Source organism: Peromyscus leucopus, chromosome 20 (assembly GCF_004664715.2).
Source record: "Peromyscus leucopus breed LL Stock chromosome 20, UCI_PerLeu_2.1, whole genome shotgun sequence".
NCBI lineage: Eukaryota > Metazoa > Chordata > Mammalia > Rodentia > Cricetidae > Peromyscus > Peromyscus leucopus.
Genome location: NC_051080.1, coordinates 33,075,815 through 33,100,933, shown reverse-complemented (window position 1 = coordinate 33,100,933; position 25,119 = coordinate 33,075,815). Strand labels below are relative to the sequence as shown.

Sequence of the window (25,119 nt, the reverse complement as noted above, 5' to 3'; positions counted from 1 at the left end):
GCCCCCACTGGGCAGTGTGAAGGCGTCTCTGGACCTGCGGCTTGTTTTTGTTGTGGTTGTCGTTTTAACTTTAGTGTCTTGGGGCTGGAGAGATGGCTCAGAGGTTAAGAGCACTGACTGCTCTTCCAGAGGTCCTGAGTTCAATTCCCAGCAACCATATGGTGGCCCACAACCATCTAATGAGATCTGATGCCCTCTTCTGGCCTGCAGTCATATATGCTGTATACATAATAAATAAATAAATCTTTAAAAAAATAAAAGAAAAAAACTTTAGTGTCTCTGGCCAAGGCACTGTTGCCTTCCAATGAGGTGTCCCCGGCGTGGACCCCAAGGTTTCTGACGTGGTCCTAACATCACTAAGAGCCACACTTCCTTCCTTCTTCCACAAAAGGTACTGTAGTTCCTTCCAGGGATCCTGTAACAACCTGCTTCCTTCTGTGCTGGCCTGCCAGTGCCCCCATGCTTTGGGGCTCTTGTCTCTCTCGGTCTACTGTTTCCGGGCACTTTCTACTAGGCTGACTTCTGTCTCTAGTGGGCACCTCTCCTTGGCTTGTGCTCCTGTCAGTGAGTAGAGCCTGGTGTTCCCTCTACTCCATAGACAGCCCACACCCAAGTTCTAGCCTTGCCTAGAAACAGCCTTGTCTAAACAGTCTCAAGTTTAGCCTTGGCCCAAACCCCACACCTCCTAAGACTCCAGCTTCTTTGTCCTCCCAGCTCAGACTACGGATGGTACTGTGTGGTCTCTGAGGGCCTCGGCTCCTGTCAGGCCCTCCAGCCCTGGCTGCCAATTACCTCATGCTCCGGGATTACTTGTGGCACAGCACTAAAGGGACTGCATGGAGATACCTGGGCCTGGCTCCCCACCCTGTAGGACTGTGTGCAGCTGGGGGCACCTTTGCACTTGCCCCTTCGGAGTCCACCTGAAGCTCTCCTCTAGATGTTGACGGCGCCAGGCTCCCACTTCAGCCGTCAAGACAGAAGCACCAGGGTGGCGCCTCCAGAGAGGTGAGTAGGAATGCCAAGCAAATTGCTAGGGGTTCCGAGTAGACAGTGGGCCAGGGACCCCAAAGAACAGAGACAGAGTTCTTGTTTATTTCCCAGGGAGGAGGTAGAACGGAGGCTCGGGGATCCCTGCCCCAGAGATCTTACTTCCAGAAGAGAACATTCCAGAAAAGCAGCCAGCAGGGGTACAGACCCAAGGCCAGTATCGGGAAGAGGAGGGCTCCATAGGTGTAGTGTTCCAGCACGCCCTGAGCCAACGCTGTCAGGAAGAGCTGCCAGCCCTCTGCTAGAGACAGCGGGACCTCCTGCAGACCCCGCCACAGGAACAGGCTACCGAGGAGTGTGACTGCTGGACTTGTCACCACCAGCAGGGCAGCATACAGGGGCCTGGGTGGAAGGGCAACATTTCAGTATGTGCCATGGTGAATGCCAAGAATGGAATGCATGAGGGTTAGCTCTGGGGAGGGGTAAAGGTCCTGGGGGGGAAGAGGTTGACCAGCACATACCGGGGTCCATGGGGCTTGGTGAGTGCAGCAGCAGGGACCATGGTGGCCGCCAGCAGGAAACCCAGGGAGAAATTAGTGAGAGCAATGCAACCCAGCTGTAGGGCTAGGTAGATCAGGGCCACCAGCTTCAGCGCCATCCAGCCTCGGTCTGGGACCTGTGAGCTGACCACTCTGCAAGGTAAGGAGGTTCAAGGGTAGTTCAGAAGCCAACTAAGTATGGGGGAGGGGGGGACACCTCCACTTGTCCAGCCCAGCCACTCACCGGTGGGTGTTGTGGGGAAGAGCGAGGCCAGCCACATAGATTGCTAGCAGTGTCAACACGACGGCCTCAGCTTCAGCCACTGGGAAATGCTGAGCAGCTATATGTTGGCCCAGCACAGGCAGGGCATAGAGGGCCAAACCCATGGCCTGAGAGATCAGTAGGGGTGCCATAAGGGAGGCCAGGCCCACGCCCTGCAGAGCACATGGGAACTTGGAGTTAGCCAGAAGCATAGGGGAGCCCCCCAAAGACTCAAGAGAACCCCTCCAGCTGAGGTCACGTGGTAACAGAAAGCGCTGTTGAGGACTCTAGAAACCCACTCTAGCAGCAATAGAGTATGGTATTACCTGTGTTGCCAAAGTTGGAGACCCAGGGCCAGGCGCCTTCCCAGCCTCTTCGGGGCTCACTCCAGCCTCATGTAACTGCATCCACAGCTCCAGGGCATGGACCAAGTCAAGGACCCCAACAAGACATTGGATGGGAGATCATGGGCTCACTTCCCCACCCCCACAGCACGATGAAGGACTATCCTCAGCTTATAGGTAAGGGATTTGAGGCTGGCCGCCCGTGAGCAGTGAGAGTGAAGGCGGAGGATATCTTGAGTCCGAGGACCAGGAGCAGGAAGCCAGCGGCCGGCATGTAGAGGCCAATGGAGACAAAGCGGGAGAGGGCTGGCAGCAGGTAGAAGAAGAAGGACTGGTGTAGGCGCTCCAGGAGGTGGTTGAGTTTGCGGAACATGCCCTCCAGAGCCCTGTCAGGAGCACAGCCAGGTCAGGGTCAGCCATCCTCTCGCCCCAGCTAGATACGGCCTTCAACACGGAAAGGGGTCCAGAGACTTACTTGCCCACCGCCATCAAGTCATACTTGTACTGGCGGAAGCTATTGATGCCACGGAGGGTTAGGGCCTCCACTCGGTACCGCAGGAAAAGGCCATGGGGGCCGTGGGGCCGGCCCGAGGCCTGCCGCAGGACCATGAGGAGCAGCGTCTGCAGACCCTGCAGTGGCCCTTCCAGTGATGTCCAGTCCTGGGGCTGCAGCTTTGGAGGCATGGGGACAGGATCAGATTCACCCCTTACCATAGGCCCCATGCTCCCAAGCGGGTGGTCCCACCTTGCCCTGGAGTGTACATAACAGCCCCCCTTTCTGGCAGAAGGTCTGGAAGAGGTTGAGCAGATCAAGGTTGGGCAGCTGACCATTGAGTCCCTCCACAGTCACATCAAGGCTGGTGACCACATCACTGCTCAGCTCCAGGGCCACAGCTGCCTGAATGGCTCCAGCCCTTCCCTGCAGGGGAGACGACTGTATGCCTGTAGGAGCAAGCAATGAGCACTAGGGGGCACTAGTGAGGCTAGTTGACACCGAGAGACACCCGAGCAAGACTAGGGCAACACCTACCTGTAACATTAATGTCATGGTAGGCTTCAAGCCAAGCCTCAGTGCCCAGAAGATCATGCTCTGTTACCAGGAAGATTATATCTTTGGCCCAGTAAATCTGCCCTGGAAGCCAAAGGTAGGGTCAGCAGGGCCTGGGGCATTGGTCAAACTCTCCCTGACCCAGAGCCCCAGAGCCTACCTCGGAAATGGGCAGCGAGTGCCAACAGCAGCCCCACGGCCTGGCTATTTGTAGAGTCTGGACCACAGGGTACAGTAAGTACCAGGGACTCGGTGCTGGCAGCACGTGGTGCCCGGAGGATGCCATACACATTGGTACCTGACACCATCTGCACAAAGTGTTGGTGGGAAAGCCTCAGTAGACCCTACAGAAGACCGGCTGAAGCCTGCCTTCTTTCCCGGCACCACAATGCCCACCACCAAAGGTTTTCCAGACACCCCTCCCACTGAGTTTCTTGGTTCCAGGGCACTTCAACAAGACATCCAGCCCAGGCCACCCCCTTCTAAGGTGCTTTCCCCCCCTCCCCGGGCACACCCCTTTCCCTCAATACATAGCGCTCGTGGGTCTCATCCGGGAAGGGCAGTTTGCGGGAGAAGCTCTGAGTGTAGACCTCTAGCCCTACGGATCGCATCGACTTCTCCAGCCAGGCCACTGGCAGAGCCCTGGAGACATAAAGGTAGGCTCTGAGCAGAGCGCCCTGGTCTCGGCCGCCCCTGGAGTCCCCAGCCCTCTGCTAGGCACTCACCCTGACTTCCTACGGTGGGCAGCGAAGTCCCGGGCAAAGTTCCGGGCGCGCTCTCCACCTACAAACTGCTCCTCCACCATGGTGGAGCCCATGGCATTCTCCGACATGTAAGTGCGCTGGGTTAGCGGCGGGAAAGCCAGCGCTAAAAACCAGGCGATGCCGGCCACGTAGCTCAGCACGCTGCGAGAGAGCACAGAGGAGCCCCAGAATTAGCCCGACAAGGGTCGCCAGCTCGTGGCTTTCCGCCACTTGCTCCAGGGGGTCGACAGGATGGCCCAAGCCATGAAGACTCCGAGGCTCCGTATCAGGAACGGATCGGGACTGGAGTTCAGAGCTCAGGGTCTGTGTGACGGCTGCAGAGAGGGGCCAGCCCCTGGAGCAGTAGCCACGGGCGGACCCGCAACAGCCCAAGTCCCCGGGAGTGCCCCCCTCCTGCCCCGTGCCGCCCTCACCAGAGCGGAGTGTTGAGGCGCAGGACGAAGCGGGCGAGCGCGCGCCGGCGCACCGGGTCCGACAGGAGACCCATGGCGGCGCGGGGGCTCCGCTCCAGCCGCCCCCTGAGACCTCCGAGTGCACGGCTCCCGTCAGACCCGGCGGGCGCCCTGTGCAGACTTTACTTCCGGTCCCGGGCTCCGTCGCGCCATTGCGCATGGTCGAGGTAGGAATCGCTGGGAACCAGGCTTTGCGCATGCCCGAGCGGCCGGAGGCTGGACAGCTACAGGATGTGGTCCCGGCAGCGGGCGGAACCGGAGCCTGGGGCTGGGGAACCGCTGGCCGACAGCCTCTGGAAGGGCAGGACCCTGGCGGAGCTGAAGGTAGGGCCGCGGTAGTGCGCCAGCCTCAAGGTTCTCAGGAGTCTGAGAAGACGATGTGTAACGCGGGTGGGTGGAGCACTCAAATGCCCGCTGAAGCGAGATGTGAATGAATGTGCCGTGTGACATAAGGGCACCATGGGAACTGATCAGGCATCGAGTTATTCCTGGGGATGTCAGGAACCTTAAGACAGTGGGCTCACCCGAGTCGTGGACCCAGAACCAAGGTCACTCAGGTCAGGTATAAGGGTACTGGAAAGATGGTACACTCCCGTTGGCCACACGGAGGTGAGTGGAGTACAAAGTGGAAAGCATACTGCTTTTGAGCAACCACAAGACACCGGCGTAGTGGGGGAGTTGGTGGTCAGAGGACAACCGGGTGGGTGAAGGCAGTTTGTCTAAAAGGGTGCAGAGGTAAGGGTCACAGCTGAGGACAGATGGCCAAGAGGTAACAAGGGCTTGTTATCCTTTTAGAGCCCAAGTGGCAGAAAAGGCCCAAGGAGATTCCTGAGGAAAGATGACATCAGGCCAGAGGTTCTCAACCTTCCTAACGCTTCAAACCCTTTAATACAGTTCCTCATGTTGTGGTGACCCCCAACCATGAATTTATTTCATTGCTACTTCATAACTGTAATTTTACTACTGCTATGAATCCTAATGTAACTGTCTGGTATGCAGGATATCTGATATTTGACCCCCAAAAGGTTTGAGACCCACGTGTTGAGAACCGATGTGTTAGTCTAGCCTTACGTCTCTATGATGGGCAACCGTAGCCAGCTGAGTTCTACCTCAGCCTTGTGCTCAGGTCCCAGATGGGCTGTGTGAACATGCGTATTCCTTTAGTGTGAGTAAGGGCTTGGGCACTCTTGCTGTTCCTAGCACAAGTGCTCTCTCCAGTTAGGGACATCAGTGCATGCTCTGCTCTGCAGGGCTCTGAGCTGCTCTGAAGTGCTGTACAGTAAGGTGTGTTCAGCAGAGGAATAGGCCTTTATTCTGGATATGGGCGGTTGGCACTCAGTCCCCCAGTAAGACAGAAGCCTCCTGCACATGCTGCCGGACTACACGGTCCAGCAGAGTGTGCACATCTCGGGCTGCCTGGGCAGCGGCCTCTAGCACCTGCTCCAAGTGGTCTTCGTGCAGCCTTGAATCCATCTCAAGCAATGCAATCTGGCCTGAGGCTGGCAGCAGGGCCAGGGCTAGCTGGGGCCCTCCAGCTGCTTCCTCCACATGGCTGAGGTCCGCCAGTGCTGTGCCATCCACAAAGCCAGCTGAACACGCACAGACAAAGTCCCGCATGGGTATCCCAGCGTCCATCACGGCCAGCGTGGCTGCATTCACACATGCTGCATAGGTTCCACCATCTGCCTGCAGCACCTGCAGGGGCATCAGGACGTTAGCCCCGCATCTCAACCTCCAGCATCTCAGGCCCACTTGATACCCCGGAACCCCACCCCTGGGGGGCAGGGGGAGGGGTTTGAGGCTGCAGGTAGCTCACCTGCACATAGATGTCGATCTGAGATCGTGGGTGCAGCTGCGTGAGGATGGCTGCCTCGAAGGTCTGGCGTAGTTGGAGCCCCATCTCACAGGACTTACGGTCCCCGTGAGGCCTTCTCTTGCGCTCACCTGTGCTGAAGGTCGCCGAACTATACTGACAGTTCACTAGGGCCCGGTCAGGCAAGGCGCGAGACCGGGAGCCCCGGATCTGGAGGAGAAAGAATGCATGAGCCAGGCCTACCTCTTGAGTCACACTCAATCCACACTTAACGACTCAACCTTCCTCCTCCTCTTCCTCTAGTGCTGCAGAAAGAAGCAGCTACTTTGCTTCCAAATCCTAGCCGGAGGGAGGATTTTCAGCCTAAGCCATCTATCGCCTTGGCAGGCTACTCTGTTCTACAGTTGCTCCATTTCCTCCCAAATTATTCCCGTTGTGGCCACTGCATTTACAAACAACTTATCCGTGTCCCCTACCCACTAACATTTCACTTACCTTCCAGAGGCTTCCCATTACATGTAAAAGAAAATCTCAATGTCCCCGACCTTCAAAGCCCTGGGTCCTCACCCCCTTGGTAACCCCTCAACTTTGATCTATTGCCTCTCTACCTACCAATCGTCGGCCCTAATGTGTTCTGTACCTGACTGTCATCCTAGTTTCCGCCTAGAAAGCTGAGCGCTCATACGCTAAGCAAACTGTAAAGTGTGCGTGTTTTGCTGGCCTTCATACAGCACTGAGACACAGCAATAAAGGCAGACAATTTCATCGAGTGTCCCCGCCTTGGGAGTTTATGTTCCAGGAGAGAAACAAGCGAGGCGGAAGGCTCAGTAAAAATCGAATGCAGTTAGTAAGTGCAGAGAGGCAAGGAGAGTGATGCAGTGGCCTGGGAGGCTTCTTCCCGCCAAGACGTCAGATAATGAGCTGAGAGAAGAGGCAGTGAGCGCAGCTTCTCCAGGCCGGCCGAGGCACCTCGGAGATGATGAGGGCCCCCTGGGGGTTGGGATTAAGCCGGAAGGTTGAGGTCTACTCTAGCGACGTGCAGCCCCGAGCCCGGAGCCGGGCCGCTTACTCGCCTCGTGAGGCCCGTAGACCACCGCCAACGCCTTGGTGTTGCCCTGCTCGATGTACGCCGAGCCGTCGGCCTGCGCAAACACACCCATACGCGCTTGGATCTTGCGCAGCTCCCCCGCGCGCCGACCGTCTACCCGGTAACCCTGATCCGACAGGAGCTCCAGCCCGGCCATGGTGTGCGCTCTTCGCCCCGCCTCCGAGAGCACGACACTTTGTGACCCGGGCCTCCCACGACTTACGGCTTCGGTGAACTACAGCTTCCGGTGGACTATTCCCTTTCCGGTCCGATGGAATTATGGCTCGCGGCGTCCTCGGCTTCTTCAATGTAGGGTTAGGCCGTTCTGGGCCGGGACACCGAAGGCCGGAGCCGGGTTGTTTTTTTTGTATTTCTTCCGGGGTCGGTGAAGGAGGAAGGCCCTGAAGACGGGCTTCTCCTTCCGGAGTGTTCGGTTTGTTGGAGGCTCTCGTCCCAGTGGAGACATTTTTTGGCCTTATTATTTTTTAATTACGTATCTTCATTTTTATTGTATGAATGTTTTACTTGCATTTATATCTATTCTCCACGTATGTACCTCGTCTTGTAGAGGTCAGAAGAGGGCATTAGATCCCCTGGGACAGGAGTTACAGGCTGCTGTGAGATGGAGGAATCGAACCTGGGTCCTCCCCATTTTTTTTTTTTTTTGTCTTTTTGCTCGTGTAGTTTTTACAGTGACCAGTCGTGGTCACCAGTTTTGTTTGTTTTTTGTTTGTTTGTTTGTTTGTTTTTGGGGGGGTTCTGTTTTTGAGACAAGATTTCTCTGTGTAGGTAGCCCTGGCTGTCCTGAAACTCACTCTGTAGACCAGACTGGCCTCCAACTCAGAGAGCCACCTGCATCTGCCTCCCCAGTGCTGTGCTGGAACTAAAGGCTTGCGCCACCACAGCCCGGCCAAGCATGATTTTATTTTTATTTATATTTATTTATTTATTTATTTTTATTAAACACGTGTGATTATTTTCCTAGTCTTTTTTTTCATTTGCTTGATTAAATCCGTAACTTCCCCTCCCTTACCATGCCCAGCAAGTGTTCTCTATTGCATCAATGCAAGCGATATGTACCCACAGATGTACCTGCAGCTGTATAGCTGTGTGGCAGCTTTTGGAGCTCTAGTTGTTTTTTAAGATAGGATTGTTTAGTATACACTTTTGGGTTTTCACTCAGAAAGTGTGAAATCCAAAATAGTCCTGAGGGTTTGTTGTTGCTTTTTTGGAATCTTGATATGTATCTCAGGTTGTTTTGTTGTTATTGTTGCTTTTTGGAGTCTTTAGGTATTTCAGGTTGGCCTATGTATTTCTGGCTTCCTACCAGAGCCTTCCTAGTGCTGTGGTTATAGGTGGGGCCTCCACATCTGCCTTGGAGTTATGTTTTTGTTATCTGCTTCATACCCATGGGGTAGATATAGCAGGTTGTATTCTCACCGTTTCCTCTTAAACTGCTTCATGTGTCCCAGGGGCTTATAATTAAGGGACACTGTTCCCAGTGGAGGGCTTATGAGTCTGGATTCTAAGTTATCTTTTCCCACCCAGAGTAAATAGTTTTGTGGTGGTTGTTTGTGAGGTGTGTGTGTGTGTGTGTGTTTTTTTTTTTTTTTTTTTTTTTTTTCGAGACAGGGTTTCTCTGTGTAGCTTTGCGCCTTTCCTGGAACTTGCTTGGTAGCCCAGGCTGGCCTCGAACTCACAGAGATCCACCTGGCTCTGCCTCCCGAGTGCTGGGATTAAAGGCGTGCGCCACCACCGCCCGGCGTGTGTGTGTTTTAAGATAAGGTCTTACTGTAGTCCCAGCTGGCGTAGAACCTGCTGCCTCTGCATGCTCAGTGCTCCACCACATCTGGCAGTTAGAAAAAACAACAACTTAGGTATTGTGTTCATGCTTCTTACACATGGAGGTCAAGAGACAGCTGTGGAACCGATTTTCTCTTTCTACCTTTAGATGGGTTCTGAAGATTGAACTTAGGTTGTCAGACTTGGTGGCCAGTGTCTTTATCGGATGGCCTATCTCACTGGCCCCTGACTTTTTTTTTTTCTTCTTATAGATAAAAGACACAGCAGGTTCGTAGAAAGAAAACGAATGAAATTACCCTAGAGGTGAGCTATATTAGGAGAGTTACAGCATCATCATCAAAGACAGCAGTGATGAGCCCCTGAAGGGGGAGAATAAGCAAAGTGTGTGCTCTGGAGAGGTGGGTGTAATGTATACCATGACAGGGGCCCTGAAGGGAGACTGCATTCAGTTCTGAAGGATTAGGAGAGTTAGTCCATCACACCAGCCAGCGCATGCCTTTGATCCCAGCAGAGGAGGCAGAGGCAGGAGGGTTTTTGTGAATTCAAAGCCAGCCTGCTCTACAGAGTGAATTCCAGGACAGCCAGACCTCCATAGAGAAACCCTGTCTCAACAACAACGAAAACCAGGACCCATGTGGTGGAAAGAACTACTACTTATGGAAGTGGTCATCTGATGAGCTCCATGCCCACACAGGGCAGGCGCATAAACTGCCCCTCCCCCGGATTAATAAAGTGTCAAAATGAAGAAGTCTAACAGTAACTCCAAGTTGTCTTATGTCTGGGAAGGGGAGGGAAAGACCTCGGAGAGATGCAGGGTTGTAGCAGCTTTTTTTATCAACTCTCTGTCCATAGGGAGACGGCAGGGGGCATGGCCTGATTTCTGGGAACGAGAGCAGGTAGATCTCTGACCTAACAGTCTTGTTAGTCTTACATTTCTAGCCCTGTATATTCCAACCTCTCCTATCAGTCCATTCTAATAGAAAGGATGCTGTGTCCACAGGAAGGAAAAGAGAGACCCCACCCCACCCCCACATACCCAGCACCCCTCCTCATGGTATTGGTTTCATAGTGATCATGGTCATTAACAAGGAGTTCACCCTTTTCACCTGCAGCCGTCAGCATACAACCCCTGTTTAGTAATAAAGAAATGCATGTCACTATCCAAACTTAAAAATTACAACAGTGAACTGAGCATATATGATACTGAGAAAAGAGGATGGATGGGTCTCAAAGATGGACTTCCCAAGACACACCAGTGTGGGGGACATGGGCCCCACACCTAAATGAGAGGACTGACAGCATTTTTCTACAAGAAAGCAGGTAGCCTGGATATACTGTGTCGGGTTGGAGAAATAGTCTACCACAGGGACCCTAAAACTGACAGTTACAACCCCCCCCCATCACAATGGTTGTGTGATAGCTGAGCACCAGTTAGTAGGAGTCAGCCTCTGCTGATGCAGCTTGGCTGAACTGTCTTCAGCCCTTGACCCTCAGCAGCTAGACGAAGCTGCCCCTTTGTCCAGCAGCCCAGGTCTTCCCACCTGCTTTCCCTGTTGGGGTGGGGTTGTTTTTCTTTTTTCTTTTTTTGGAGCTGAGGATCGAACCCAGGGCCTTGCACTTGCTAGGCAAGCACTCTACCACTGAGCTAAATCCCCAACCCTGTTTTTCTTGTGTACTGTTGGTCCTTACCACAGGTGGTTATACTGAATGGCCTCAGGCAATCCAAAGGCCCTCTACCCCACTGTGTGATGCCAGCCTCAACAACTTTGAGTGCCAGAATGATGCTGGTCTTCAGCCTAAAGAGTCCAAAAGGAGGTTGGTGGCCGCTGCTCCTTCCAGTTCCCTAGAGTCTTCACCACGTCTCCCAGTGAAAGTGTCTCCACCCCTTGGGAACAGGGACCTCAACTTGGCATCATCAAGTTCAGCGTCTGAGGCTACCCGCCCCCAAACACACACACTCTGGCTCCTCTGACCTCATACTCTAGCTGTAGGACATGCACATGGATAGATCTGGGATTCAGGGACCTGATGGTTTTTTTTGTTGCCATAATCTAATGCCTGGTAAAAAGCAGATTTGGGAGGAGGCTTTACTTTGATTCAGTTTGAGAGGATGATGTCCGCCATGGCAGGAAGGCACACAGCAGAGTCCATGTGGCAGGAGCACATGGCTCGAAGAGCGGAGGAACGAAACTGCCGGTACTCCTCTGGCTTCCTCCTTCCTCCTCTTTCGGTGTGGGGCCCCAGCCCCTGGGAGTACCCATTTCAGGGTGAATCTTCCTTCTTCTGTAATCCTCTGTGGCAATGCTCATCAGAAACACTCCTGAAAGTGTGCCTCACTGATGACTTTGATTGTTTTTAAAAGGATTCTTATTTTTTAATCTGTCGTGTGTGTGTGTGTGTGTGTGTGTGTGTGTGTGTGTGTGTGTGTGTGTGTGTGTGTATGCATGCCCTAGTGTCTGAGAGTGCCCCAAAAGGCCAGAAGAGGGTATTGGATCTTCTGGAACTCCAGTTACAGGCAGTAGTGATCACCAAACATGGGTTGCTGGGAACTGAACTCTGGTTGTCTACAAGAGCAGCAAGTACTTTTTAAATATCATCTTTCTAGCCCCAAATCTAGGATTTTCTTAATCCAATCAAGTTGGCAATCAAAATTAACCATCATGGGGCCTAACACTCATACAAATTCGAGGGCTGCATTAGAGATGCAGTTTGCTGGAAGGTCTCAGAACTCAGGATATCTGAGGGGACTTAGATTGAAATCACAGCCAGCTAAAGGAAGAAGGTCATGAGGGTGAAGTTTAAAAGAAGCCAGGTGCGAGCTTTCAGAGTCCTCTTGGATTCATGCTCACATAATGTCCCCCAACAAGTCGGGACAATGTGTTGAGATGCTTTCTGACTGGGAGCCCACAGAGACTCAGCTCTGGGATTTTAGTGCACAGCTGCACAGGCTTGCTCTGCTGGCCAGGCACCCAAATTCCCGACTCCCAGAAAGAAAACTGCTATTCAGCATGAGCTGGGTTTGTTTGTACAAACAGTTGAGTCATAGCAAGCCACTCTTAGCAGGAAATGGTGGGCATCTCACCAAAACTGCATGCCCAGACACCAACAACCTTGCATTCTGAAGAGTATTCTCAGGCCTGCTGTCTGGATTCCTTTTTTTTTTTTTTTTAACCAGACCCTTAAGAAGAGATCCTGAATTAAGCAAATAAAATGAGAAAATAGTCCAACATGCAGTAAAAAATTCAAGGTTGACAAATACCATATTGTGAAATAAAAGCAGTATAATGTTATCTGACTGCTTAATGTAATTAACTGTACCACAGTCCCCTACCCTTTTTACATGTATGCACTGACAGCCTCTGAAGACATTTTTTTTTTTTTTTTGAGACAGGGTTTCTTTGTGTAGCCCTGGCTATCCTGGAACTCACTCTGTAGACCAGGCTAACCTGGAACTCACAAAGATCAGCCTACCTCTGTCTCCCAAGTGCTGAGATTAAAGGCTTCACCACCACCACCTGGTGGCAATTCTTTTATGATATTACCTTCTACATATAGAAAATAACTTAATTTTTCTTCTAAAACATTTGATCATTATCGGTTGGTGTTTTGAGACAGGGTCTCATGTGGCTCATGGTGGCCTCAAACTTGCTCTATACCTGAGGTGACCTTAATATTTTTTCCTTTCCTTTTTGATGTAGTTTCATACACTTATACAATGAATTATGACCATACATCCCCAATATCCCAATACTTCCCTACACTCTTGCTAATGCCCTTCCTCCCAGCCTGAAACTGCTCTCCTACAAAGATCCCCTACTGAAATTAGCTCACCTGCCTCTTCATTCTGCATTTCTGGGCTGCTGGCTCACCTCCATCGGAGTGCATGTCCCACCCGATCCCAGCTTTTCTGTATGTACACCTGCAGTTTCTTCATTTCCTGTCAATCCCAGTCTGGCCAACCCAAAAGCTGTGCAGGTTGTGTGGCAATACATACACCAAATAATTGCTTTAAAATACAATTTCCTTTTTACAAATTAATATTTCAAGAGCAGCAAGTGCTCCTGAGCCAGCCTCATGCCATGGCCATCTCAAAAAATTTTGGAGCTAGGTACAATGGCACACACCTGTAATCTCAGTGCTTGTAATCAGAATTTCAAGGTAGGACATTAGTATTACCCCACGGAAGGTGGTCTCTGTAGGGGAGCAGTGTGAGGCTGCAGGCATCCAGGAGGAAGAAACTGCAGATTATACTTTCTGCATGTACTGCCAGTGTCCGCATGTGGTCCAGGGGAAGGCCTTGCCATTCCCAGGGGTCTGAAGCATTGGGGTCCTTAACATGGCTGTGTTTGTGTCAACAATACATATTCGCTCTGACTTCATTCCCCACAACATAATTTTATAATTTATGATTTTAAAAAGATTTATTATGGCTGGGCGGTGGTGGCACACACCTTTAATCCCAGCACTTGGGAAGCAGAGAACGGCAAATCTCTAGACCAGTCTGATCTACACAGCGAGTTCCAGGACAGCCAGAGCTGTTTGTTACACAGAGAAACCCCGTCTTGAGCCCCAGTCCTCTCAGAACTCCAGCTCTCACATTCTTCCTGCACCATCTCTGCACCTTGGTGTTGTGGCAGGATGGAGGTTGATACAGATGTTTCTCATTTAGGGTGAGGTACTCCTGGTCACTCATTCTCAGCACTTCGACCAGAATTTGTTCTCTCTCTCTCTTCTCTCTCTCTCTCTCTCTCTCTCTCTCTCTCTCTCTCTCTCTCTCTCTCTCTCACACACACACACACACACACACACACACACACACACACTGTGGGTCCTGGGGATTGAAGTCAGGTTGTCAGGCTTGGTAGCAAGCACCTTTATATACTGAGCCATCTTGCTGACACCTTATTACCAGCTTTTAAACAGGCATTTTTCTTAGTTGGGCAGTGGTGGCACACGCCTTTAATCCCAGCACTTTAATCCCAGGCATGCAGAGGTAGGTAGATCTCTGTGAGTTCAAGGCCAGCCTGGTCTACAGAGTGAGTTCCTCACAGCCAAGCTACACAGTGCACCAAAACAAAAACCACAGATATTTCTCTTTTTCTTTCTTTCTTTTTTCTTTTCTTTTCTTTGAGACAGGGTCTCCTTATGTAGCTTTGGCTGGCCTGAAGCTCAAACCAGGATGACCTCAAATGTAAAGAGATCAACCAACTTGCCTCAGCCCCCAGAGCACTGAGATTTAAGGTGTACACCACTCCTGGACTTAAACAGATATTACTTAAATGGCTAAAGTCAGGTCCAAAGGAAACCCCATTTCCCCAATTCTGGCAGTTAGAAAAAAGCCTGCATTCCTCAGGCATTTGTCAAGCTGAGTCTCCTCTACCCAAAAGAGCCATTTCCCTTATCACTGGCAGAAGGGACAAATGGCTATCTGGGCTGCCTGTTAGTACTAAAGCACCTGCTGGCCTCCAGGATCCCATAGTATCACAAGTACCTGCTACACATTTCAGAGTCCATGCTAACATCCCAGCTCTTCTCATCTCCTCCCCTACCCTAAACTCCCCAGCTCACAGGCTTCTCCCCCCCTTCTTATAACCCTGCAGTTTCAGCTCTGTTCCTTCTTCTTCTTCTTCTTTTTTTTTTTTTTTGTTTTTGTTTTTCGAGACAGGGTTTCTCTGTGTAGCTTTGCGCCTTTCCTGGGACTCACTTGGTAGCCCAGGCTGGCCTCGAACTCACAGAGATCCGCCTGGCTCTGCCTCCCGAGTGCTGGGATTAAAAGTGTGCGCCGCCGCCGCCGCCGGGCCCCCCCCCCCGCCCCCCCCAGCCGCTCTGTTCCTTCTTTTGCCTGCCATCTTTTTGTCTTCCTGCCCTCCCTCCTCCCCATCTTTGTGCTCTCCTGAGACTCCCTATACTCTCTCTCTCTCTTTCTCTCCCCCTCTCTCTCTCTGCCTCTGCTTCTGTCATGGCCTGGTCCAGTCTGCTGGCCATGTTCAGTCTACTGTTTTCTTTCCCTTTGGCTGGGCGATGGTGACGCATGTTCTTAATCTCAGGACTCAGGAGGCAGAGGCAGGCAGATCTCTGTGAGTTCAAGGCCAGCCTGATCTACAGAACTAGTTCCAGGACAGCCAGGGCTACACAAAGAAACCCTGTCTCAAAAAAACAAAAACTTTCCCCTTAACCATACCCTGGAGTGGTTATATAATCAATTTATACAGTTAATGTGTATATTAATATGCAGAAGTGAGGATGTAACCCAAAGTTTAAAGCAAAGGAGACAGATTGTAAAAGGAAGACAGAGATGTCAAGCTTTTTCTTGTTTTAAGTTTCCCATTGGGTATCTGCAGGGCTAAGTGAAGAATCCATGCTTTTTAGCAAAATATGAACAAACACAGGGTGAAGACTCTGAGACTTTGTGACAAATTCAATATATTTGGGGGCTCACAGCTGTCACTGGTGTTCTGGTTACTCGGGAGTGGGTACAGCTTTGGGTCCTAGATACTCATGTACATGTGTGTCTATGCAGAATGACTCAGAACTCTCTTCTATAGAAAACTAGAGCTGTTTCTCACAGCATTCTCAGCTTTAGGGTTGGTGGACGTCAACGGCAAGTCTCCTGGTAACATTCCAAGAGCTTTACATAATCATCAATAGGATGTTAGATCAGATACAGAGATTGATAATAACCCTCTATGTAAGGTCTGAGATAGCCCAAGGTCATTTTGGCTCTCCATCGGCTGCATTCACCTCCCCACACTCATGATGTTCTAATCAGTCAAAAATGTCTCTTCTACGGCTGTGGCTTTTTCAGAGAATGCGCAGATGTGGCCATCAGTAGGGGCTTTTCTCAAGTCTCTGAACCTGATTTTGTTACATTTCTAGCTGGCTTGCCACTTCTCTGCTGATGGCTCTTCCCTGAGCTTGTCGTTGTCTTTGGGCCCAAGTTCCTCTAATCTTATGTAACTTCCAAATAAAGCCGGGGTTCAGCAGCCTGAGTAGGAGTGGGTCCTCCCACCCTCCCCTTTGTCCCAGGTGGGTCTGCGAGGCACTGGGAACAAGATTCCTTTTTCCAGAGGGAGGCCCCCCGTTCCTACTGCGTAAGAGGTTGTAAGGATGGTAGGCCTCATCAACTCAGCTCCTCTTTCCCAGAGTGAAACTTCTTCGCTACCCCTGGGAGCAGGGGAAGAGCTCCTGAACGCTTTCATGATTCAGACCGAGGGCCAGCTCTCAGTAGATCTTAAGTAAACGCTTTTTGCTTTGTTGTCTTGTCTTGGCCATAAGGACTGAAAGGGTTGCCCAAGCATGTTGGGGGACCTGCTCCTGCCAGAGCTCTCAAGGTCAAGGCCTGGAGCACGCCTACATTTGTTTGCTCACATTCTCTGGTCCTAGAGTCTAGTTCAGAGTCCAGCAAGCAAAAACTGGCCTCCACGGCTGCGGGGCAGGAAGCACATTGGAAGGAGGAGCCATGTTGGCGGCCATCCATGTCACAGAAGCCAAGGTAAGGCTACCGTCTGCTCTCCCCTGGCAAGTTGGTTCTGCCAGCAGTGAGGGCCCAGGGAAGTTCCCAGGTACAAAATTCAAATGAACCCACCCAAAATTCCCCAACTAGTTTCAATGCATGGACTCTGCCATACAAAAATGAACATGTCAGCTAAGCATTTCAGACAAGCCTATAAATCTAGCACTGGGAGATAGAGATCGGAGGATCTCTTGAGCCCAGCGTTAAGTCTCAAACCCTGCAACAAATGGCTGAGGTGCCTATTTGACTTACCTAAGGGGAGCTGGCCACCAGGTTCTCCCAGCATCCCTCAGTCCCTACCTGTTACAGAGTATGGCTGGCATACCCCACCCTCTACCCTGAACTCTCCAGCCCAGGGAGTGGGATGCCCTTTCCCCAGAGGCTCTTCCCTATATCATCCAGACATCTTGGTTACCTGCTTCTTTTTGGACCTTTGGCCTCCTGCCTGGTGCACTTGGTTCTCCCCTCTCCCTTCCCCTCCCCCTCTCCCACATGGCCCAGCTAAGTCCAGGTCCTGCCCACTCTGGACTCTCTCAGATGTCCCTGCCTCTGAGTATGCTCTCCCACACATCTACAATAAACCTCCTCCTCCTCACCATACCTAGGAACAGTCATGTCCTTATGCTTTTTTGATAGATTTTGTTGTTGTTGTTTTTCCTGGCATCAAGTGTGGTCCTTTTGTCTTCTGGCCTGTGTGTTTCTGCTGAGAAGTTGGTTGTTCTTTTATGGGTCTGTTATATCTCAAGGCTTCTTTGGATTGGACTTTAAAACAATATTTACTTTTTGAGACCCAGTCTCATGGTTAGAAATAAGTTTGAAGTCACAAAGAAGAGGCCACCATTCCAACTAAGGTGTCTGGACAAGGCCAGTTTTATTCTTGATCAAGAAGGCAAGCCCTAGCTGGGTGGTGGAGGCAGAGGCAGGTGGATCTCTGAGTTAGAGGTTAGCCTGGTCTACAGAGTGAGTTTCAGGACAGCCAGGACTATACAGAGAAACCCTGTCCAGAGGAGGAGGGGTGTAGCTGGAGGGCTTCTCTCCAGGTTCCACCCAGCCCCACAGTCCCACAATCCACGTATAAAATAATCACTCAGACGCTTATATTACTTACAAACTGTATGGCCGTGGCAGGCTTCTTGCTAACTGTTCTTATATCTTAAATTAACCCATTTCTATAAATCTATACCTTGCCACGTCGCTTGTGGCTTACCAGCATCTTTACATGTTGCTTGTCCTGGCGGTGGCTGCAGTGTCTCTCCCTCCTTCTTCCTGTTTCCCCAATTCTCCTCTCTCCTTGTCCCGCCTATACTTCCTGTCTGGTCACTGGCCATCAGTGTTTTATTTATATAGAGTGATATCCACAGCAGAGGGGGGGAAAAAAAAGCAAACACACAGAGAGAAAGGAAGGAAGGACAAAGACAGAGGAGTCGCTGCTCCAGGCCATCAATTCCTAAAACAGAGCTGTGGGCTTTTGAGTGAACAAGGGTGTTACCGGGGAAGATGAAAACTTTTCCAAGTTTATCTTGGTGTGTTCCGAGAGTTCACCAGAGATGGCCACTTGCACGGTATATAGCCAACTGAAAGTCTTTATTCCAGCAGACTGGGACCACACCCAAGTGTTTGGGGCTTAGGGGGTCCGGACTGTCCAGAACATGGGGGATTTTAGGGCAGAGACTTCATTCAGTCATTTTGCTGGGCAGGTGGTGCTTAACAGAAGCCAGGGTAGAGGACAGCCAGGGGAGGGGGTTCCCACCCACGGGCACTTTTAACAAAGGTTAAGTTAGCTGGGACATCCTGACCTCTGGAGTGCAAATGGAAGAACCTCCGCACTGTCTGGCCTGGTCACAGGCAGAGAAGACAGAAATCCTAATTCCTTGTTCTAAACAACAGCTTAATAGTATTGATAGCAAAGTTTTTTTTTTTTGGTTTTTCGAGACAGGGTTTCTCTGTGTAGCTTTGCGCCTTTCCTGGAACTCGCTTTGGAGACCAGGCTGGCCTCGAACTCACAGAGATCCGCCTGCCTCTGCCTCCCGAGTGCTGGGATTAAAGGCGTGCGCCGCCGCCGCCGCCGCCGCCGCCGCCGCCGCCGCCGCCACCACCCGGCGATAGCAAAGATTTATATGTGATATTTCTTACATCACAGAGCCCAAGGTTAGCCTTGAACTCCCCATGTAGCTAAGAAAGGACCATGAACTGCTATCCAGCCTCCACGTGCTAGGATGTAAGTGCTGGGCCGAATGCGTTCTAGGTAATGCTCTACTAACTGAGCTATGCTCTCAGCCTTGCTTTTCATTATTAATAAGATTTTAATTACCTCTCTCTGGGGTGGGGGTGGGGTGAATAAAAAAAGATATAAAAAGTAAAGGACATGACCTCTCCTAGGTATGGTGGTGGTGGAGGAGGAGGTTTATTGTAGATGTGTGGGAGAGCATACTCAGAGGCAGGGATATCTGGGAGAGTGCAGAGTGGACATGACCAGACTGAGGTGGGCCATGTGGGAGAGGGGGAGGGGAAGGGAGAGGGGAGAGAGGAGAACCAGGTGCAGCAGGCAGGAGGCCAAAGGTCCAAAATGAAGCAGGTAACCAAGATGTCTGGATGATATAGGGAAGAGCCTCTCGGGGGAAGGGCAGCCCACTCCCTGGGCTGGAGAGTTCAGGGTAGAGGGTGGGGTATGCCAGCCATACTCTGTAACAGGTAGGGACTGAGGGATGCTGGGAGAACCTGGTGGCCAGCTCCCCTTAGGTAAGTCAAATAGGCACCTCAGCCATTTGTCTCAGGTTTGAAACTTGCATGCCATAGTTAGCATGTGGGGGTCAGAGAACATCTTTCAACTTTTGGAAGTTGGTTCTCTCTTCCACCAGGTGGGGCCTTTGAACACAGGAGTCGGGCTTGAGAGTAAGTACCTTTATTCCCTGAACCATCTTGTCAGCTCCTTCAGTGTCTTGACCCTGGCGAGTCAGCATCTAAAGGCCACCCTAGCAAGGGAACATTTCTTTCTTTTCTTTTTTCTTTCTTTCTTTCTTTTTTTTTTTTTTTCCTGAGCTGAGGATCGAACCCAGGGCCTTGTGCTTGCTAGGCAAGCGCTCTACCACTGAGCTAAATCCTCAACCCCTTTTTTTCGTTTTTCGAGACAGGGTTTTTCTGTGTAACAGCTCTAACTGTCCTGGAACTCACTTAGTAGACCAGGGTAGCCTTGAACTCAGAGATTCACCTGCCTCCGCCTCTGGTGAGATTAAAGGTATGTGCCACCACCACCTGGTGAGCATTTCTTTTTCATGGACTCTCTTTCGACCCTGAGTCTCTACTCAGAAGAGAACTGTTCCTAGAAGGGCCCATGGAATGACATTTGACATACCTGAGATAATTTGCCTTTATCCCTCTGATGTGCCAATAACATAAGCTAACCATCGTGAGACTCAAGGCCATCCTATGCGCAGGTCTGAAAACAGTGGTAGGGTCTATGGCAGGAACTTTACCAGGGCCTTCCTGACATTCTGCCCATCCCAGTTCACCTCCTATGTTCAGAATGTCTGTCTGGGCGTTTAATTTCACTGGGCCTGCCATTCATATGGGCTGAAATCTCTGTTCTGTCTGAAACATCCTGTGTTTCCTGGGATTAAGGTTGTTTCCTTGTAGAATTATTTAAATTGTCAGTGCCTGGGACTAGAGAGATGGCTCAGTGGTATCCAGTCTCCTGCAGCATAGCTCCAGGTGATTCTTCCCCGTCCTCTACTTCATCGCCACAAAGGAAGGACTCTTGCCAGAGTTTCCTGGGTTGTGGAAAGGACATGGAAATCCATGGAGAACCTGTAAATGAATAAGTGAAAGCTGCACTCGCCAAGCAAAAAGGAAACGATATGAAGCAAATAACAGTAATGAAGAAACGGTTATGGAATCAAAGGGACCGCACAGAATTGTGCTTTGACAAGACAGACTGGATGGAAGAAAGTCCTTTCTAAAAGTCCAGTGTAAAATGCAAATCCATTGTCATTGTGGGTGAGACCACTGCTGCTTGGTCCAGTTCCTGGCCCTCAGCCATTTCCACGCACCCAATGAGTTCCTCAGTCTATTAAGACTGTGCCTGCCCTGGTCACTGCTGTCCAGTTCCATCTAACATGAGGCCAGACACAAACCCTTTCAGGGTAGCTCCAACGCCCCTCCTCCCTGACCTCCTTGGATGCTGCAGTACCACCGGACTCAGATATCACGCCCACGTGCCTAGATCCATAATCTTCCATGGAGACCAAGGTGCTAAAGTCAGTGGCCAGTGGCAGGTGGATGGTAGAGACGCCCAAATTATCCCCTGTGACACACCTAAGCTGGAGTGGGACAGAGAAACTTCTATCTTCCAGGAAGAGCTTAATAAAGAAATCCAAAGGCTCGTGGCAGTGTCTGGGCCTCTCTGGTGGTCCAAGCTTCACAGCCAGCAATCAGAAATCAGTTGAAACCTGCTGCAGGCAGGAAGACTGGGGCCGTGGCAGTCTTGGAATGCAGAGGTGGGGGTCAGATGCTGACCTCACAATGACAGAGTCTCCTTTTCCTGGCCAGCCCACTGACTACTGGGCAGCTGCTGTGCCCGCTCCTGGGCATGTCCCTTCTCAGCAGCTATGAGGGCCTGCGACAGGAGATCCAGCGGCTGGCACAGGAGAACGAAGAGCTACGGCGGCTGGTGCAGCTCATCCAGGAGAACCAAGAGCTGAAGCTGGTCCTTAGGAGCAGGGGTAGCAGCCTGGGCTTCTGTGGCTCCGGCTTCCTGGCAGAGGTGACTGCCAATCCCCGGTTGCCCAGGCGTAAGACAATCAAATTCAAGGATGCTGAGAGAGGTGAGCCAAAGGCATCTTTTGGAATTTTTCTCATCCAGTGTGTGCCCAAATGGGGAGAAGTCCTGCAAAAGCCTGGCCCCATGGAGTGTGGCCTGAAGTTCCCTGTTGGCCGCCGGTGGTAGGTAGAGTGAGATGGAGCCAGTCCAGGGAAGAGGGTGGAATGGATTCACCCTGCAGGTGAGAGGGGATGACACCTCTCAGAAAGTGACATCGAGTAGAGCTGGAATGACGTAACAGTCACGAGGTTGGGGGACTCTTGTGTAATATTAGAGGAACCAGCCTCAATATTATACATCCCAGGGGCTCAGGAGAGAGAACTACTAACGGCGAGGACTATTTTCAGGAAATAGAATCTCAGCACACCGAGCTCTATAGTCCACTTGCTTTAATTCCTCTGGCATAACATCCTTTATACACAGCTTCAGTTCTGTTCTCATGTCTAGCTCCTTTCTTGCCTGATTTCTCTCTATATTTATCTACAGTCCCCTCTAGGTTCTATCTTAATTTCTTCATCTAGTTCTGTCCCTTCTAGGTTGTTATCTATCTAGTTCTTTCCGCTATCAGCTCCTCTCCCATCTCCTTCTCTCTCATCTGGCTCTTCCTCATCTTGTTTTTCTCCATCTGGTTCTTCCTCATCTTCCATCTCGTTCCTCTAGTCCTCTCTTTTAGCTCTTCAATCTAGTTCTTCCCCATCTCAGTTCGTTCCTCTCAAGTTCTTACCCATCTAGTTCTTCCATTCCCTTTTCTCTTCTCCCCTTTATGCCCTGGAAGTCCCGGTATATAAAGGGAGGGTCCAAGCTAAATTGTGTAAAGCTATTACTTAACGTCCACCTCTCCTAGGCGGTGTCTCCTTGTGGAATTTAAGTCAGGAGACTTGCAGGTGGGCTGTTATCATTGTTAGTCCTCGGAAGTTGGGCGCCCACTTGGGTGGTGTTTCCTGTAGTCCTTGAAAGTGGCTCAGGGAGATAATCTGATTCCAGAGGAAGCCTTTCCTGAGGCTGTTCTCCAAATACCTGGAATGTGTATGTCCAGAGAGTGATCAGCCTACACTGTTAGCCCTTCTTAGGGGAAAGTCAATTGGGAAAACTATGAAGGCACACATGATTTTCATAACAGAAGACAGCTGATATATAACAAGCCAAGTAACACCAAAAACTCCTTGGAATTTGGCTTCCTCTGGAGGAAATCCTTGATCCCTCTAGGTAGTGACTTTGCCATAAGCAGCTGAGTTTTGTGATATATTCCTGCGGCCCGCAGCAGGGAACAGCTTTCCAAGCTAAGGGAACCATCAGTGCAAATGCCCTAAGGTGGCAGCCAGTCGGCTGAGGTTGATGCAGAGGAAAGACGGTACACACACACACTTTTTCTATCCATATTAGGAATAGAACTCAGGACCTCTTGTACACTAAGCAAGCATTCTACCACTGAGCTACCCCTCAGCCATCTTTATTTTTTGTTTTGAAATAAAAGTCAAACTAAGCCATGCTGGGATTCAGGCCTTCACCATAGGCCTTACATACTCTGGATTTGTTTTGAAAGTTGAAGTAAAAGGACTTCTGGCAGATTGGGCATCCACAAAATGAGAAAGGGATGTGAGAGCAGGTTTTGAATGCCAGAGGGCACCAGGCAGTGCCTGAAGTGTGGAGTGAGGCCCGGAGCCTGCGATCCAAATACATAGTCAGTTCACTTATACCCTCGCCTCCTAGCACACAGCAGTTTGCGGGGCTTGGGTGTGTGCCCTAAGCCTGTCTGGTATCCAGCCTAGCATGTTGATAAGGTCTGTGGGTTCAACTGATTTCCCACGGCCCTAGAAGCTAGCTGCTCCTCAGGGGTCACCTTTGTAGGGCAGCAGCATCACCACACATGGTTGATGGTTTCCACCTGTCCTGGAATCCAGAGCCTCTGCCCTGCCTGCCGAAGAGGGCCCGGGGCTGCCAGCCAGCCAGCACAATTGAGGTTCCCTTAAATCTGCCTTAAAAAGTATAGAGATGCTGGCCTAGTGAGAAGGATCTGCTTTCCTGGGGCTAAAACCCCACGAAGGAACAAGAAAACAACCCTGGCCCTCCTTGCCTGAAAGCTCTGGTTGTCCTGGCCTCTGTCTGTGCACGTCTTCTCCTGAGAGTTAGGCCCACTTGAGGGCTGGCTAGACCCAGAGGAGAGGAGAGGTCGGGGAGAAGCCATCCTGTGGTCGTGGAGAGGGAAACACCAGTTCCAGCTGCGCGTTGGTCTCACTACAGGAGAGACGTCGGACTGAGGTGTACTGAACCATTTTTACCTGGGGCGTTGACTATGGGTTGTGTGCCTCTGGTGGCCCTTCACATGCTGAAATAAGAGGATTTTCCCGGAGGCAGGAGGGCCCTCCTAGATCCTCCTATCTCCCATTGTTCCTTGCCGGGTCCTTTCCACCCACCCCATCTCCTGCCTCGGGTCCTCCCACGCCAGGGAACAGTCTGAGTACTTTAGAAATACTGTTACTTTCGGGCGCAACCAGTTACATAGAGACCTGGAGGTGGGTGTCAAGGGAGCCCACGCGCGGCGAACCAGAACATGGAGGGAGGTACAGCAGCTCCCACAACCAAGGTGCCCTTGAGCCAAAGCGCTGGGTCCGCCCTCTCTGGCAGGGCCACTCAGCCACTAAATCCATGGATCGCTCGGGGCAAAGGAGGAGGCGCTCAGGCACTTACGGCACTTACGTAACCCTAGCCCGGAGGGCCCGGCAAGCCAGACTTGTGTGTGTGCGCTGGGGGTGGGGGTCCGGGTCTACAGGCCCCTCCCCGAGGTGGGGCAGGACCTGCGGGAAGCGCAGTAGGAGAACGCAAGGGAGACTCGAGCCCAGCCGATTGCGCAGGTTGGGGTCTGTGCCGAAGTCCTTACCTACTCCGCTGTTGCCTTTCCTACCTCCCTCTCTGGGCTCTGCTGCTCCTAATCTCCTGTCTCCCCGGCTTTAGCCTCGCCCCCATCGTTGTACCGGTTCTGTAGGGTTCCTGCGGACCTAAGGCCTTGGCCCGAAGCTTGAGCAAAGCGGGAAGTGGAGCTATTTCTTACCTGCATACTCCAACTCAGGTGCCTTTTCTTGCGGAAAGAACCCAGGCTCCGCCAGCGTAAAAGGGCTCCAGGGTCCGGCGGCCCTTCTGTCTCTATTCCAGGTCCTGGCTTCCGTTGGCACCAGGACTCTCAGACCTGTGCTCTGGGGACGCTGGGCTGGCAGATGGCCTTGCCTGGCTCTGACTTCACTCAGGCCAGCCTGTGACCCGGTCCTGCAGCTCCTACCAAACCCAGAGCTACTCTTTGGCTCTCCCCTGGGCACCTCCTAGAATTGGAATCCACCTCCTTCCCATCCCAGCCTCTGCTTAGAAACCAGGCCCCCTCAGGCATAACCCCAGTCTGCCTACCCCCCTAATGACAGGCTCTTCTGTCCAGTTCTCCCAGGGGTACCAGCTGAAGAGATACTGCTGGACTCCAGACCCACCACCATGGGCAGCCCAGAAGGGCGATTCCATTTTGCCATCGACCGAGGTGGCACCTTCACAGATGTCTTTGCCCAGTGCCCAGGAGGGCACGTGCGTGTCCTGAAGCTGCTCTCAGAGGATCCTGCCAACTATGCAGATGCGCCCACAGAGGGCATCCGCCGCATCCTGGAGCAGGTGGGCCAGGGCTCGCGAGGGTGGGGGGGTGAGGGAGACCCCC

The 25,119-nt window shown here is 51.6% G+C and overlaps 3 protein-coding genes and 1 long non-coding RNA gene across 8 annotated transcripts in view; 1 reads left to right on the top strand and 3 right to left on the bottom strand.

Annotated features, from left to right (window-relative positions):
- Positions 1 to 1,069: 1,069 nt before the first annotated feature.
- On the bottom strand, positions 1,070 to 4,522 carry Gpaa1 (glycosylphosphatidylinositol anchor attachment 1). Its single transcript, XM_028870932.2, has 12 exons — positions 4,358 to 4,522; positions 3,906 to 4,085; positions 3,711 to 3,822; positions 3,341 to 3,488; positions 3,163 to 3,264; positions 2,878 to 3,074; positions 2,608 to 2,804; positions 2,365 to 2,518; positions 2,115 to 2,210; positions 1,771 to 1,961; positions 1,509 to 1,679; positions 1,070 to 1,389 (listed from the first exon to the last, which is right to left on the bottom strand). Exons 1-12 carry the CDS (start codon positions 4,429 to 4,431, stop codon positions 1,146 to 1,148), a joined length of 1,866 nt encoding a protein of 621 aa, XP_028726765.1. The 5' UTR covers positions 4,432 to 4,522; the 3' UTR covers positions 1,070 to 1,145.
- Positions 4,523 to 4,581: 59 nt separating this feature from the next.
- The window catches only part of Oplah (5-oxoprolinase, ATP-hydrolysing), a 29,384-nt gene continuing 8,846 nt past the window's right edge, over positions 4,582 to 25,119 (top strand). The window contains exons 1-3 of one of the 5 annotated variants that reach the window (XM_028870930.2): positions 24,066 to 24,280; positions 24,381 to 24,495; positions 24,853 to 25,076. In XM_028870930.2, the coding sequence (XP_028726763.1) occupies positions 24,906 to 25,076 (171 nt within the window). In that variant the 5' untranslated portion in view covers positions 24,066 to 24,280; positions 24,381 to 24,495; positions 24,853 to 24,905. Of the gene's footprint in view, positions 4,721 to 21,105; positions 21,433 to 24,065; positions 24,287 to 24,380; positions 24,496 to 24,852; positions 25,077 to 25,119 lie in introns of those variants that run through there. The other 4 variants (XM_028870928.2, XM_028870927.2, XM_037197592.1 and 1 more) reach the window with 4 other exon arrangements.
- Exosc4 (exosome component 4) lies at positions 5,682 to 7,499 on the bottom strand. Its single transcript, XM_028870935.2, has 3 exons — positions 7,283 to 7,499; positions 6,213 to 6,419; positions 5,682 to 6,091 (listed from the first exon to the last, which is right to left on the bottom strand). Exons 1-3 carry the CDS (start codon positions 7,451 to 7,453, stop codon positions 5,732 to 5,734), a joined length of 738 nt encoding a protein of 245 aa, XP_028726768.1. The 5' UTR covers positions 7,454 to 7,499; the 3' UTR covers positions 5,682 to 5,731.
- On the bottom strand, positions 19,962 to 24,856 carry LOC114694168. The gene is made up of 3 exons (XR_005089643.1): positions 24,478 to 24,856; positions 20,924 to 21,603; positions 19,962 to 20,416 (listed from the first exon to the last, which is right to left on the bottom strand). It is a non-coding gene; the product is annotated as an uncharacterized LOC114694168 (long non-coding RNA).

Bases quoted from the DNA above. Each gene is read 5' to 3' on its own strand.
- Gpaa1 (XM_028870932.2), bottom strand. From the start codon at position 4,431: ATGGGTCTCCTGTCGGACCCGGTGCGCCGGCGCGCGCTCGCCCGCTTC. The intron at 2,211-2,364 runs ATATCCTCCGCC...GACTTGGTCCAT, and splicing joins TCCTGGTCCTCGGACTCAAG to GCCCTGGAGCTGTGGATGCA. The intron at 1,680-1,770 runs GTGAGTGGCTGG...CTTACCTTGCAG, and splicing joins CTTCCCCACAACACCCACCG to AGTGGTCAGCTCACAGGTCC.
- Exosc4 (XM_028870935.2), bottom strand. From the start codon at position 7,453: ATGGCCGGGCTGGAGCTCCTGTCGGATCAGGGTTACCGGGTAGACGGT. The intron at 6,420-7,282 runs GCGAGTAAGCGG...TTTCTCCTCCAG, and splicing joins TGGTCTACGGGCCTCACGAG to ATCCGGGGCTCCCGGTCTCG. The intron at 6,092-6,212 runs GTGAGCTACCTG...ATGCCCCTGCAG, and splicing joins AGATCGACATCTATGTGCAG to GTGCTGCAGGCAGATGGTGG.